General features: G+C 31.3%; 1 protein-coding gene across 3 annotated transcripts in view; it reads right to left on the reverse strand.

Annotated features, from left to right (window-relative positions):
• Positions 1-15,859, reverse strand: part of LOC129988429 (uncharacterized) — a 31,298-nt gene extending 15,439 nt beyond the window's left edge. Inside the window, exons 1-3 of one of the 3 annotated variants that reach the window (XM_056096656.1) lie at positions 15,789-15,859; positions 8,307-8,616; positions 1,830-1,866 (exon numbers count right to left, since the gene is read on the reverse strand). Coding sequence is in view for 1 of the 3 variants with exons in the window: in XM_056096655.1 (XP_055952630.1) it covers positions 8,307-8,332 (26 nt within the window). In the remaining 2 variants the exon portion in view is untranslated. Of the gene's footprint in view, positions 1-1,829; positions 2,097-8,306; positions 8,617-15,788 lie in introns of those variants that run through there. The other 2 variants (XM_056096655.1, XM_056096657.1) reach the window with 2 other exon arrangements.
• Positions 15,860-16,392: the final 533 nt, after the last annotated feature.

Consider the following 16,392-nt stretch of genomic DNA (forward strand, 5'->3'; position numbering starts at 1 on the left):
TTAAACCATGATTATATAAAATAACATAGAATCATTAAATTAATACTACAGATATTTAAAGAGTCGACCTTTTCTTCTTGCATTTATTTTTGAAGAAAATATCATGTATCATATTTATTTTTTACAGATGCGAGCTAAAAATTATATCTCTCTAGATTTGACTTGAAGTAAGAGTCTTTTAAATTAAGACCTTTATTTGATCATCGAGCGTGATGGCAACAAGTTGTACAGAAGCTAACTTTCTTCTCACAATCATAATGTAATCCTATAGCTTAAATTTTATTTTTATATCTTGTGAAATATATATTGTCCGAAAATATGCATAAAATATTTTTAAAAAATTAAAGAAAAATCTACGGAACAAAAATAGGTATCATTGATATGACAATTTTTTGAATTTCAACGGCAACATCTTGATTTTTCAGAGTTCTGCGGTGTGACAAAGTGACCACGAGCACCTCCACATTATAATTTGGGATAGTTGTTATAATTTGTAAATTTAGAGAAAGATTAAAATTAATTGAGACTAGTTTGGACCAGCGCATAAAGCTCTAACGTCATGACATTTGGTAGAATTGTTAAATTAATATTTTTATGATATGATTATTAATAGAAAAATAATATTTTGATTATTTATGGGGGAAAGAGAACTAATGGAATCACGTTGCTCGTGCCTTTTACTATGGGGACTGATTTAACCATTTTAATTAGTTATTTTTGAAAAAATCCAGAAATGTCACGCGTATAGCTCATTGTATCTATCTAAGGCCGAAATAGGAATAATTTTGTGAGATTTAATCCACCAAATTGGTAATAGAGTTATTGAATTATCAAACTTTTTAGAGACGAAAAATTAATTTTTAAGATGATGTAAAAATAATTTTTATAGAAATATTTTCGAAAGTCTTCACGGTAAAATGCCAAAATTTAGCTTTTTTAAAAAAATGAAAAATTTTATTAAATTAAAAAAAATTACGCCGAAGCGCGCATTTTCCTTCTCCAAAGTATATGTGAGCTAAACTTAGTAGCTCTAGGCTGAACGGCCTGGCCTATAGAGTACTAACACAAACACAAGCATCATTATGTTTATTATAAGTAAAGATGTGCAATTTTTAATTGCTGTCGTCAATTCGATATATCTGTATTCGGTGAATAATTTTGTAAGTGATTTCCTTTCTGTGCAATGAATTCTATCCAAAAAGCAATAGGTATTTCTTACTTTTTAAAGGGTGTTAAAATAATTAATTGTGAAATGTGTCATTTTTTAAATGGATTTTATAATACAGTTGCTTTATTTCTAAGTACTATTTTTCTCTATTAGGATTCCTTTATTTATCAAAATCTATATTTTAAAATAAATAAGTGTTTTCAATTGTTATTAAAATTACTTACTTTTCATTTATGAATTCAAACTGTTAAATATTAAAAATAATTTTTATTTGTTTTTTTTAGATTAATAATTTTTTTCTCTTATTGGACTCCTTTTTAAATCGAATTTTTCTTAATTTGCATTTTTTTATAAATTGCATTTTCGTCTTAATATCATTAGCTGCAAATGAACCAAACACACCGTAATACCTTTTTATGGAGAAAATTACAGAATTGCGATGATAATAAGAACTGCAAAAATATTGGCTTTTAAGAAATTATTATGAATGGTATATCTACCTTTTATATGATAAAAATTATTTATCGTCAAAAATATACAAATTTATTTCTATAAAAAGGCGATAAATTAATTGATACATATTTGTAAATAATTTTCTATCTGTTAATAATCCTATCAATTAATCATTTTTTTTTTTAATTTACAAGAAATATCGTCTTACCTCAGATCTATCCGGCCCAACTTGTAATCGAAGACGTCTGAAAGAAATGAGTAACATGAAATAATTTTGACACCGTAAACGGCATCTCACATCCTGTTGCCACTTTCGAACAGCCAAATATTTTTCTAACTCTTCAAAATGAATTTGTGCTTTTGTTTGTAGGTTGCCGTAAGCAAACACCGGCTCTCTTGGCGAGTAGCTTTCAATTTGTTGTACTAAGCGGGTCACGTGGCCGTTACGGTAATGAAATACAGATGTCGTTAGCTCCTTAAAAGAAAAAAAGGATGGGAAAAAGAAAAGAAACAGAAGTACAGTAAACTAACCTGATGTTTTCTTCGAAAACACAACGGAATTGTCTTGTTTGCAAAATTACTTTATAAAACTGGACTCGAATTTTCTTTATTGCGTAATATAAATTATCTGCCTGCTTTATATATACTAAAATTATTTTTCTGATAAAAATCGAAATTTTGATAAAAAGGATAAAAAAATGAGCAGCATTCGGTTCATTCAGAATTATTTTCTTCTAATTTTGTTAACAGATTATCAACCGACTTTTGAAAAAAAAAAAAAAATTGTTTTCGGTATGAATTCGTTTGCTTAATATAATCTTTTTCTATTTTTCAACAGGTATTTGAAACATAATTTTAATATTTTCTCAAAGTGGACTTTTATGACATCATCGCCATTTCGAAATATTTCAATTGCACAGCATTTTTAGTCAAAAATTTCGCCTTATATTATTCATGTTGAGAGAATTTTGAATAGTTATCCTTTTAATTTTTTGTAATGAAGGTCGTGCACACTATTATGTAAATTTTTAAACATATATGCTAATTTTTCAAAATTTGCTGTATAATATTTATTATTTCAATGATGTTAAACGAGCAAAAAATTGTATAGAATTAAATATTCATTTATAAAAAAAATGGAAAAGTTTAAGCCATATTTGACCCACAAGGAACACATATTTTTATGCATTTTATTCATTCCTTACTTAAACTGAACAACGAGTTTTCGCTTTTTAAAAAATTAAACAGAATTCGAATGGTACAATGAAATTGTTTAAACGATTCAAAGCAATAATCAGAAAGTATGAACATTTCATTTAAAAGGTGCATTCAAATATAAAATATACTTTGCTTATTGGTTTACCTAACGCTTTACTGTTTAAAAATATTATTATTTCCACTGAGACCGATTTCTCATATTTTCGCAATCTCTCGTTTTTGTGTTTCATAGAATCGTGGAGAAAGATGGGTTGCATTCGTCCTGTAGCCCGCCTGGATAAGAATCATGATGATAAGATCGCATCTGAATTTTACTGCTCTAGATTGTTATGGTTTTGAGCGAATTCACGAAGATCAACTTTTTGAAAGATTTGGTCCGGAATTTTTTAAATCCAAGGCCATTACTCTAGCTGATTGAATTATTTTGCTCGCATATACGCCGACAGGCAAACAGATGGACTTCTGGTGGAAGGATTTCGTCTAAAGTTTAATCGAATGTTTTCTGTCTGTAGCTCGCTCCGTTTCTGAATTACTGTGTTTAAAATTTTCCTGCAAAATTTCGGAGATACTTAGAGATTCAACCATTTCTTAAACTAAAATCTTTTGATGATCCTCTTTGCTTATACTTTGTTTCATTAAAAAAAATTATTTAATTCTATAAAATTAAAATAAATTTTTAGAATTAAAAATTATTTGATTCTAATCAGCAAAATCAGCAAACACATAATCAGCAAAATCGATGTTAATGAATCACTCTGAAGCAAAAAGTATTTAAAGTAATGATGTGGAACTTGATTATATCAAATGTTTTAAATCCAATTTTTTTCTTTAGGTTCCTTCTTCAATTTATTATAATTTTGGCAACTACTCAATGAATAATTTTTAAGGCTCTTCCTCCATACCAGAGTTTCCTTGCTATTGGATTTAAAAGTGAAATCGAATAAAAATGTTCTTATAATTATTATTTTAAAAAATACCTTGAAGAAGTTAAATATAAATTGTACGTTTTGTTTTGAAATTTTATATGATTAACGTATGAGCGATGCATACTCTTCATAGCTTATACATTTTGTTAAAGCTGTAATTGCAAATTATTAAAGCCTCATCCTAGCTTGTATGCTTTTATATATATATAAAAAAAAACTTTTAAAAAAACCCTTAGAATTGCTTACTGCTTATTTATTAATTAAACCTCCTCCTTTAAATGTTAAATTTAAACTTTTATAATTGTTTATTGTTCATTAATTAATTATTATTATTTTATAAAAATGTTCAGTAATAAAAATCTTTATTGTAATATTTTGTTCAAAAATTGTTATTTTCTCTTGCAATTTTTACAGTTATCTCACTCATATTTTTAAATCACCCAAAGAGATATAAGTGAGAGGGGGATTTATTGAAGCGCATGTCCCTGTGGTTTTCTGCGACTACATTCTTATGATAATACAATTTTTTCCCGTATCCACTGTATTTTAGAGGGTCACCACAACCCCAATGGGACATGCTTCCCTTTTAAAAAGACAACTGAGACAGATATGTCCCACCTCCAAAATTGCACCTTTAGTTAATTTTTGTTTTTATTTCAGCAGAATATAGCTATTTATACTTTATTTTACCCATTAGAGCCCTAAATTATCTTAATTTTGGAAAAGAGAAAACTGGTATTGAAAAGGTTAATGATATGTAATGAAAAGTCTACGGGATTCGAGCGGCAGGTAAGCAATAGATTATATTTCCAACTCAATGCAGAATCTTGTTATGATTTTGGAAGAGCCTCGTAATTTTTGAATTTTGTTGCAATAATTGTTTCTTCGAATTTCAACTGCATGTTCGTTGGCGGGATTTCTCAGAAGGCTGAAACTCGCCAAGGACAACCCATTGAGCTCAACGAGGCGAGGCGGGAAGAAGGTCAAGGTGGCGGGGGGTCTCCACCAACCTTCGCATCCGAGCAACAAGTGTCAACAGTCCTGGGAAAATGTGGGTCAGTTTGGGTTGTACGCAAGTTTCTTCCGACATCGAATTCAGAGCGATGAGGTGTAAGTGACAGGAAGACCTGTCTACCTGAAAGTGTATAAACAAAAATCCGTTTGTTCCAGAATAAATGATAGACAGGGTGACCGCTAGAGATGGACCCTTTAAAGTTCAAATCGATACCCGTTCTTTAGTATGATTTATTTCTAGAAGCAACAGAGATTCCTATCAAAAATTTGTCAACATAAGGATGTTTTCAGGCATCAAAACTCCCAAGAAAAAAAGTTGTACGAAACAAGGCATTTTACACTTCAGCTGTAAATGAGTTGATGGATTTTCTGTCTGGGATAAACAGTAAACAAATTTGAATATTCTGCTTTCAATTTTCCAGCTTACTTCAGAGTGCTAAGAATCGAGTATGTGTTTGTGTTCTCTTTCCATTCATTGACTGGTTCTAAAATTCGAATCAGACATGCGATTATATATCGATTTTAGTTCGCTGCTTTTTGTATAAGCGAACCCGGACGGATTGTAGAACGATTATAGAACCATTGGTCGTATGCTGTGTTGCTTAATCGTTTCTACTGCCTAACAGCATTTTAAAAACATTTTGTTGATTTTTCTCGCTCTCTCTCAGGAGGTAAAGATTTTTCCAAATTTTAAGGCGGATTTCTTTCTTTTTTTTTTTTTTTTTTTTTTTGTTACTTTCATAATTGAATATTTTTTCACCGAGAATGTTAAAAGCAGCCTTCATGGATGTTTTGAGAAGTGAGGCTCATCAGCTGTCTCGATATTTCAAGTTTTATATTCTCCACTTTGTTCGAATACAAACATGTCTTCTGCCAGTCACAATTTGCTTTTAAGAAACCAAAAGAAATCACAAGAGGTTATGTTTGGTAAACCGAAGGGGTGATCCAGCATAATAATCGGATCACACCCAAAACTTGTGAATAATCTCAATTTTCTCAAATTCAAATAATTTTTCCAAGATCATGTACATGATAACTGATTTTCACAAATTCTGTTTAACAACAAGCATTCAGACTCTCAATCGATGCAACGGCTGTTTTCCAAACAGGCGTTGCAGGCGGTCGCTTCGTAACTCACTGTCTGTGGTTCGGCTTCAAATTGTATACCGCGGTGCTAAGGAGGCGACAAATTTTTTTCATTGTTGACTAGTGTGCAATCTTTTTTTACCCTTACATAAAAAAAAGAAAAGGAGGAGAGAGAGAGAGAGAAAAGTAAATGAATCAAAATGAAAGAAGCAAATAAAACGTAGGGGGCTAAGCATGAACGGAAACGCCAAGAAAATAATTTCAAAAGCAGTCATGTTCAGAAACTTTCTAAAATATAAAAATTATATTAAAAAATTGAAAAAAAAATAGATATATCAAAATCATATGCTCTCAATAAATTGCAAGTTGATTAGCTGTATTATATGATTAGAATATTATTATTAACCAAAAGAGATGTGGCGTCCATCTTCATATTTCGAGAGTATGATCCAAGTGCTTTTTTCCTGGAGTCCAATTATCAAATAAACAATGTAGGTCTTAGGGATCTGAGAATTTTTTTTTATGGTACAGGAAAATTTTTATTTATTGTACTTGAATATATTCTAATTAAAAAAAGCTCTTCCATTTACATTTCAGAGTATTTTTCTTAGTATTAGATCAGTAAAGTCCAATTTATTTCAGTTCGCTCACTCGTAAGCCTACAATTATCGGTTATTATAAGATGAAGAAAGAAAAGATAACTTCTTTTACACAAGAAAATGCCATTTACTATAACGAGAAGGGGTGTTCTTTTTTTGGAGGAAGAGGCCTATGGGATGACTTGGGTTTTACAGAGATTTTTGCGTATTTTCGTTTAATATCTGTTCACATTTTTAAAACCATTTCAATTTTTAATTCTCACAAGATATGGGCTTTTTTTAACTGAAATTTAAGACAGCTAGCTTCTGGTCGTCTTTTGAAGTAATAGACGCACAAACGTAGGTTTTTTTTTTTCTTAAATTAAAAATGCATTTTTTTTAGCTATCATAAATCTTAATCAGTTTCATTTCTGAAGAGTTTAAAAATGATATATTTTTTTTTATATGTCCAAAAAAATTTTTTTTTAATTGAGCATCAGTTATAAGAAGAAATAATGAATAATAATTTAAAAAATGGTTCTGGTCATCTTTTAAAGTAATAGACGCACAAACGTAGATTTTTTTTTTCTTAAATTAGAAATGCATTTCTTTTTTAGCTATCCTAAATATTAATCAATTTTCATTTCTGAAGAGTTTAAAAATGATACATTTTTTTTATATGTCCAAAAGAAAATATTTTTTTTTTTTTAACTGAGCATAAGTTATAAGAAGAAATAATGAATAATAATTTAAAAAATGAAATTACAAATTTAATTTTGAAGTGTAACATTAACTTATTTTCACATCCATATAATTTTTTTCAATGTAAAATAACATCTATGATTAAAAACATTTAAAAATTTCTATAATAAACGTTGAATATATAAGTATTTGAATTTTCCGAGCATGAAATTTCTGAAAACACTCACACTTTAGACATATTATTCTTAGAATAAGTATTCTGTACGAAAAAATCCATGAATTTATGTCCGAGGGAAATGCATTTATCTTTACATCATAGAAGCCTCAGCTCGCTTGAGAGATGTTGAAAAAAAAAGATATTGCAATTTGTAGAATAAAACTAAACCTGCATCTGAATAGTTGAGCAGAATTCTTCCTATTATTATTTGATTATGTTATGCTGATGTTGCTGTATTAATTATTTTCTTTCCAGACATCATTAAAATATTGATTGAGATTTTGATAAAAAATCTTCGAAATATTCATTTATTAATCATTTATGTTGCACTCGTTAGACCTTTCTAATATATTATATTTCAGTGAGTGTTTTAAAAACGATTATTTTAGAAAAGTTAGCTCACTAAACAGAGCAGAAAACGGATTACTATTATACTAATAATAGCCTTAAATTTTTAAGAAATGTTATGTTTTTCAATTATATTTTTTAAAACTTTCCAAGCGAATTCTTATTAACTTACTTTAAATTTCATATCTTGAAATGTCTGCCTCTTCTATATTTATATCTTACTAATTTTTCGATATCAAAACTGCCTATAAAATAACACATTGATAATATTTATTAGCTTTTCTCTGGTAATTATAAAGGTAAAAGATTTTAAAGAAGCTATTTTATTTTTAATCTTTTTTTAATTAAATGCTGTAGCGCTTTGCATAATCATGTATGCAGATTAAACAAATCTCAATATGCACCAATCCTTGTTCCAATCATAAATATTTATGAAAATAGATTAAGAAGATGAGAAGATGACACATAAGTAAAAAGATTATAGGTTCTCGCAGTAGCGCAGTTTAAGTGCAAAAAAGATCCTATCGTTTATATTTGAACATATCTCTTTAAGAGGGTTTAAAGCTGACACACTTGCAATCGGTCTCGTTTCATACCTCTTAAAAACTGTCGTTCTATCCATGAAAAGAAATGGGGCTTTCCGAATGAATTCGCCAATGGGCAGGTCTTAGTCGGAGCTGGCCGGTCAGAAAATCGGGCAAAAGTCTGAGCCACCGGGATCGAACTTGGCGACTGAGATCCATGTGGTGGAAGGTGGTCAGCCAGTAGACGGGGTCAAAGGCCGCTTGGACGAGAGTGGAGATGGCACTGGGATAGGTCGCGGCCCCCTTCACATTCATCGTGCAAAAAAGGCAGAACAAGACAGTTAAGAGAGTTGTCCAGTATCTTCCCATTCTGCTGAATCAACTATAAAAAAAGATTTAAAAAATTAGCAAAAGCAGTTTTATGATTATTATAATAAACCGAATAAATTATTTTAATTATTTTCAATTTTTGATTTTTAGTACAGAATATTATAGAAATCTTGAAATCGTTTTACTGAAATTTACAACCAATCACCGGTGTTCGTCTACAATTAAAATTGAATGAAATAAGAAATCCAGTAGAAAATATGGTACAAATATTTATTTTTTAGGAATTCTCTGATCTCGATGGCTTGCTCCTAAGGCCTCCGCTTCGTGGATAGAAAAAAATTTCAAGTTTGAGACCTGATTCCACCGAAGAGCTACCATATAATCGAGTCTGGTGCATGTTAAATTGGTCAGAACGAAACCATTAGTGTAGAACGGAAATTTGGAGAAAGCGTGGCAGCTCAGATGTCGTTCTTGTCATTTGACCGAGCTCCAAAATTTCAAGGTCTGTCCAAAATAACCTTAATATTGCTGCTAAACGGAACAATATAACTAAACGAAATTGTAAGAATTTGCTGTTTTCCAGACATAATCTCGGAAAGAGAAAATACAGACAAATCAGTGTTTGGCTAGGTTCGAATTTAGATACTGATTTGTCAGAATTTTGACTTATCAAAATTATTACTCAGATACCATAGACTTATTTTGTCTTATCTTTAACTTATCCACGGATGATTTACTTCTCACGTATATTTCCTTTTACTACACACGTATATTTCCTTCTTTTGAAGGTAGCCGACAGATGAAAGAGAGAAGGTACTTTTTTTTCCTCTCCGTTTTGATGGGAGGATTTGTCTCACTCGATGTCATAATTTAAACCCGTAACTGCCATCCACAGTTGTTCTGTTTAAACGTGATGTCACGAAAATCATTCAAAAGGTGTCTTCGGTAAACTTTTATTTCAGTTGCGTTATAAACACGGAAAATATTCATCGATTTTTTTTTTTTTCACTTTCTTTCTGGGGTACTAAATGGGCTTCGGTGGCCTGGTGGTAAGATCTCGTCTTTGGAACAGCAGGGTTTCAGGTTCGAGACTCGATTCCACTGAAGAACCCTCCACCGTGCACGTTAAATCCGTCGGGTGCAAACGACCATCCGCTGGTGTGGTGTGGAAATTTGGAGTGGGGGTGTCATCTCAGGTGTCATCCGAGCGTGGTTCAAAGAAACGAGGTCTGTCCTAAAATAGCCACAATATTGCTTTAAAACGGGACATTAATATAACTAAACCCTGGTGTACTAGTAATGTTCTCGATGATACTGGACTAATAAAATATTTTCAGAACTTAATAATCAATCAATCGATTGATTTAATTAAATTTCTTTCCATATTAGTGATACCAAATAGTAATGACTTCGAGAAAAAAATGGTTTTTAGATTCTATTCTAATTATAATAATGAATTAGGAAATAAATTAAAGACTAAAAATTGGAAAATAATAAAGAAATATTTAAAATATGTTTAAATAATATATTTCAAATAAAAATTATTCTGCTTCTTATCTCTATTATTTTACGTTAAACATAATTTCTTCGCTTTTTAGCTTTTTTTTTTTTTTTTTTTTTTGTAAAAGAATAAAATCAAAGTGATTTATTTCGTTTTTTATACCTGTCTAGTTGAGCTGATCATAACACAATACAAGCGATAAAGTTTATGTGCATTATATTCAACTAAATATTTCAGCTCTTGTAATCGGAATATTCTGAAGAATCAACAGTCGCAGTTAGTTCATCATTTGTGATTATCTCTTGGATTTCTGATTCATTTCCTTTGTTCATTAAGACCTGGATGTATATGAACATGAATGTATTTTGAAGACAAATTCCTCTTACGCGGTTAATACTAAAGTACCTTGAAAACGTCTTGTATGTCTTTTTCTCGATAGACTGAAAGAGTCGCAGACACTGATACTGTAGTCACTCGAATTTTATAGTGTTATAGTATCATTGCGTTTACATCCATTAGAAAGAGGTCCAGACGGTCAATGGATTTGTCGTATTCCATGCATATTCCATTTTGCAAAATAAATGCTTCTTTACATTTTAGATGACAAATCCATGTACCAATCTAGCCCTTTATGTCTTGTAGTTATCCAGTTCACTTGCATTCGAATAGCCGGACAGACAGACTTTCTCAAATAAGCTTTCTTTCAAAATTTGGCAAAAATTTACAAAGTTAGTATTTAGTCCATATATAGAATTTAATTTGTCTAGGACAAAGCATTTTCGAGCTATGATCGCAGACTAAACATATTGCTAAAAATGTACCGTTCTTTCTAAAAATGTATTTAAAATCATTTCAATAAAAAACAACAGATTGAAAAAATAAGAGATAGTTACTATGTTACCTCTAATTAACATATTTGTACAATATTTCATTATAATATAAAAAGAAAACTAAAAATATAATGCTTCAAATATGACATTTCTGTTCCGTTCAACTTATAAACGAATTTTAAATTTGTTCGCTTGCTGTAAAGAAATAAAGCTCAGGAGATACACTTTCTGCTACACACACTATTGATTGATATATTTAGAATGAAACTAAATGTCAGGCGTGTTAAATATATTTCTAGCATCGATTGGTATACATAAAATTCCAAAATCCCCCATTGGAGATCGTGACAGATAATGAGTTAACCCTTTTTGCATTAGTGATCAGTATACATCGCTTGTTCTAATGAAAGTGTCTAGTAAACAGTGAAAATTTTCCAAGTAACGTTTTTGTAACTTAAAGAAATGCACCTATTTTTAATAACTAATCGTATTTCAATACTAGCGAAAGACATATATCTCTGCCAGATATTCCAAATGCTTGTGTTGAGAAAGAAATTCTAGCTATACACCAAGTCCTTTCGAATGTTCTCTAACATTGCTTAATCGTTTTACTGATGAAAACGGGTGATAGAATATTCTCGAAACTCATCGCTATCATTTCAAGCAAAACATTCTATAATTCAACCTTCTAAACATAAAATAAGCTATTTGCTTATAAAAGAATTCCATGCGACTAGTCTTCATGTTGAACCACCCTGCTATCAAACTTTTTTCGAAAAAAAAATTTGGATGGCAAAAGGCTTATTCGAAAATTCAGTGTGTATACAAATCAAGTACCAACAATGAATGGGTTATTTACAAACTCTTCTAAGAGGAAATTCATGTTCCACATTTTTATAAATTTAACATGTGACCTCACCTTCAAATGGGCTACAAGTTTGTTTATAATTTATTACTTAAATAATCTCGCTACACCAGAAAGCAGGAGATTAATTGTTTGCACTTGCTCTAAGTTTAAAACTTGCACTTTTACAATGCGCCGTTTATGTTTACTCTTAAACAATTTTTTGTAACCGCACTCTTACGAATTACAAGTACTTTTTTTTTCTTTTAAAAAATCTGTAAATGTTAGAATATAATTTTAGCAGTAAACTTCATTGGATTTCACCATACATAAAAATAATTTGCAGGGTATTCCAGTAATAACGAACTTGTGATCTGATTATTTACTTGTTGTTTCAAATTACTACAATATACGCAGTTCCAGTATGTATGAACACTTTTGTGTGAACATTTGTATTGAAGTGTGTGTGAACACTTTTTTTAGCATCAATGAATAACCAGTTTTCCGCATATTTAATAAAACTATGGCAGCTTGCATCTCGATTTAAAAAACCATAATTTATTAATTATGCTTTTTGAAGAAATTTCTATAAAACAAGACCACTCTTGTATGAATATTTTCTACACTCGCTCTATGTAATATACTGATATCCAATTGGTTTCGGTGGATGCAAAACTGTAAGATGGATTCGCATTAGTTGGAATCTATCTTTGTATAAACTTACTTACGGACTTACGTTTAAATATATTTTGCATACAAATATACTTTATTTAACCCAAGGCTATTGCCTTGGGTAAAAGGGATTAACTTTATGGAAGAAAGGAATTAACTTTATAAGGGATTAACTTTATGGAAGAAAAATGTATCCTTTTCATATGTCTGTGCATTACGATATTCCTTTTTGTTTCTTATTTTCTCATTTTATTTTTAACAGCGCTTTTTAGATGCATGATCGTTTTATTTCACCAGAGAAATTGGTAGAATAAAGTAGAGATTCTTTCCCTTCAAGAACGACTGCCCATGGTTCTGAATGTGAGACAACTAGGCGCAGTGACAGACTGGTCAGCTTGCCCGATGGCAAATAGGCCAACTCACATGTCAGGTAATGTGGGGCCCCAGGAAGGCGAGAGGGAGAAAAAAGGGAGCACGAGAAAGGAAAGAACTTGTTCTAGCAGAGAACTTATAAATTGCCTTTTGCCTTTAAAAATCAAGTAAACAAAACTGCAAAAAATTACTTTTGGGTACGAACATGCGATTTCTTCTCCTTAGTAGAAGTTGCAGCCTGGCCGCAGACACCCCTTAAATTTTTATAACTGTCGGTGTCCTCCGGAAGGAATGCTATCTCTCTTTACTGGAGGGCCTCGGTGGCCTGGTGGTAAGGTCTTGGCTTCGGAACCGGAGCGTTTCAGGTTCGAGACCCGATTCCAAGGATGAGCCGTCGTGTAAGCGTGCCTAGTGCCCGTTAAATCCGTCGGGGCCAAACGTACTCCCGCTGGTGTCCTGTGGAAGTTTGGAGGGGAGTGCCAACTCAGGTGTCGTCCTCATCATCTGCCCGCGATTCAAAATTACGAGATTCGTCCCAAAATAGCCTGAGTGTTGCTTTAAAAAAAGGATATTAATATAGATAAACTAAAACCTTATTAAGAAGCGGAAGAATGATGTGGTTTGACAACACATTTGGGAAAAGAAACCACACACGCTTCTTCTCGGATTTTAGTTTTTGAGAGCATTTAAAACGGGTTGAGTTATTAAAAGCGGGTGCATTTCTTTAAGTTACAAAAATTTTACTTGGAAAATTTTCACTGCTTACTAGACACTTTCATTAGAACAAGCAATGTATACTGATCACCAATGATTAACTCTTTAGCTGTCACGACCTCCAGTGGGGGATTTTGGAATTTTATGTATACCAATCGATGCCAGAAATATATTTAACACGCCTGACATTTAGTTTCATTCTAAATATATCAATCAATAGTGTGTGTAGCAGAAAGTGTATCTCCTGAGCTTTGTTTCTTTACAGCAAGCGAACAAATTTAAAATTCGTCTATAAGTTGAACGGAACAGAAATGTCATATTTGAAGCATTATATTTTTGATTTTGTTTTATATTATAATGAAATATTGTACATAAATATGTAAATTAGAGGCAATATAGTAACGATCACTTATTTACTTCATTTTTTGTTTTTTTATTGAAATGATTTAACTGATCATTTTATAACGGTACTCTTTTTCAAATATATCAAACCAGAAATGTCAAATAGTTATTATTTATATTTCATACCAGAAATGTCAAATAGTTATCAAGCGTCAATCAGTTATGTTTACAGTGCTGTCAAAAAGGCAAAGGGGGTGATATCTACAGGAATACAACAAAATGTGGTATTCCTGTTTTTAGTGACAGCGAATTGAACATGCGTATCTTGTAGAAGGAAAAAAAAAAATTCTCAAAGGCCTAATTGAAATGTTTTTTTTCCTCTCTATTTTTACTTTGGTTTTGTTGTATTAAACACTGACAAATTTCAACAGCCAGCCGAGTCGCAGTCTTATTAGTTGTATTAATATAATTCTATCATTCAACTTTAATTCCGCTAACAATATAACAGGTTCAAAGAATTAATTATCACAAAAAGTCGGAAAAAGAATTATTTATGCTCACACAACAACAAAAAAAGGAATTATAAGAGAAAATGCATTGGTATTTGAACGAAACGTTTTATGCAAAATAAAACATGCTAAAAATCACAATAGTTCAATAAGTATTGATAATTTGGTTCTTAAATTTACGAATTAAAATTACAATCAATTTATTAGCTAAAGTCACTTCAATAATGCCGGTTTGTCGTGTAAAATACGCTGGTAATATTTCTATAAAAATGAATTAAAAACAGAAAAAAAATGTAGGGCACAATTTTTGTCGAAAACATTAATTACACAGTATCTTAAAATTCAAAAAGTTGCCTTTCTACTGTGTTTTCTGAAATTATAGTGGAAAAACACTAACATTTAGCTTATTTTTTAATTCATTCTAATTAAAATTTCAAAAAAATATCTCTGATGTGCACATTTCTATCCTCCAAATTACACCAATTATTGAGCCAAATTTAGTCAAACGGTTTGGCCTGTAGAGAGGCAACACGCAGTGGCGTCATTACTATTTGCAAATATGTGATTTTAATTCCGGTTTTCAGAGAATTTTTTCTTTAAGTTTTGTTTGAAGCAAGTTTTTGGTTTTAATTTTTTTTTTCTTTATTGTGCACCAATAAAAATATTTGTAAAAAATAAATTTATTATTTCTTAAGTTAAATTTCTTCGTGACATCCGCATGTTTTTTGTCTGCCTTGTAACTAAAGTATATTTTTTAATTAAGTGTACTCCCTACAAAAGTTTGACACTTGTTTGAATGAACAGAGACATGCCAAATGTCATAACTATTTATGATGGAGAATCGGCTTCTGAAACCTAAGATTCTATTGTGGCGATGTTTTCAATGATTTCTTTCGCCGACCCTTCACTTTCACCTGCCCGAATCCACCAACTCACTAACATCCATTTCAAAACACGTCTGATAATATTCTTTTAGTACGTGATCAGCTTTGCGTGCCACCTCCGCTTCAATGGATGGGTTTTCTTTCTATTTGTGGATTTTGATTTTCTATCGCTTGCTGGAGAGGGAGAAGAAATATTCATGTTGGGCTAACAAAAGTCGAGACACCGCTGTATTAGGAATAACGAGTTTAAAAATAATGGAAAGGTGATACTTTTAGGAAAATTCCTTTCAGATAATAAGCGAAAATTATAAATTCCTTTCAAACAATAAGAGAAAATTATGCTAATAGATGATGTTTTGTGAGAATATGGAAGGAAAATAAAATTCTTATTGTTCCTACGTCGTCTAATAGCCGACATCCGAGGTCGTCTTCTCATCTCTCAAGGAGCGATGCACTGTTTCGGTTAGAAGAGAAATGCAGAAACGAGCATCCGTTAACGGAGCCAGTCAACGAAAACGATCCGAATAGACACAACGTGCTAATGAGTTTCACTCACCTCGTGTAATTGAAATCGAACCTCTACCTCCTCCGTCGCTTGACCCGGTGCCGTCTGCCAAGATGGAACCTTCGAATGTGTGTGAGTTTTTCTGCTCTATTTTCCGCTCTTTTGTTCTTGGGCGTGAAGTGGGGTTTTTCCCGCTTCCCACATCTCGGTTGCCGCCCGAAATCGGGGCCAGCAGGTGGCAGATCCTGATTCCTCCTGTGGGTTGGCATATACAATGTGCAATATGAAAGCGGGAAAAGGAACAGACAACATGAAATTTATAAAGGAATGAGTGAAAAAAAGAATGTTGCAAATTCTACTGTGTCCCTTTTGTTATAGTTTAAACTTTGATATCAGTTTGATATCATTTTCTTTACAGTGCAACATGTTTGAATTAGAACGCTTCAATTATATTTGTGCATGCTGTTCTAGGCGAAATGCATGAACTATTATGAAAGATTAAAAAAAAAAAAAATCTCAAATCACTTTAAAAAAAACTTACTGAGTATGAATTCTGCTGTTAATTTTTAAGAATGTGAATTGATTTTAAGATATAAAATGAGTTTTTATTATTTACTTGATTATTAAAGATGTTTTATTATTTACTTAAACATCT

This window comes from Argiope bruennichi, chromosome 10 (assembly GCF_947563725.1).
Source record: "Argiope bruennichi chromosome 10, qqArgBrue1.1, whole genome shotgun sequence".
In the NCBI taxonomy this organism is placed as follows: Eukaryota; Metazoa; Arthropoda; class Arachnida; order Araneae; family Araneidae; genus Argiope; species Argiope bruennichi.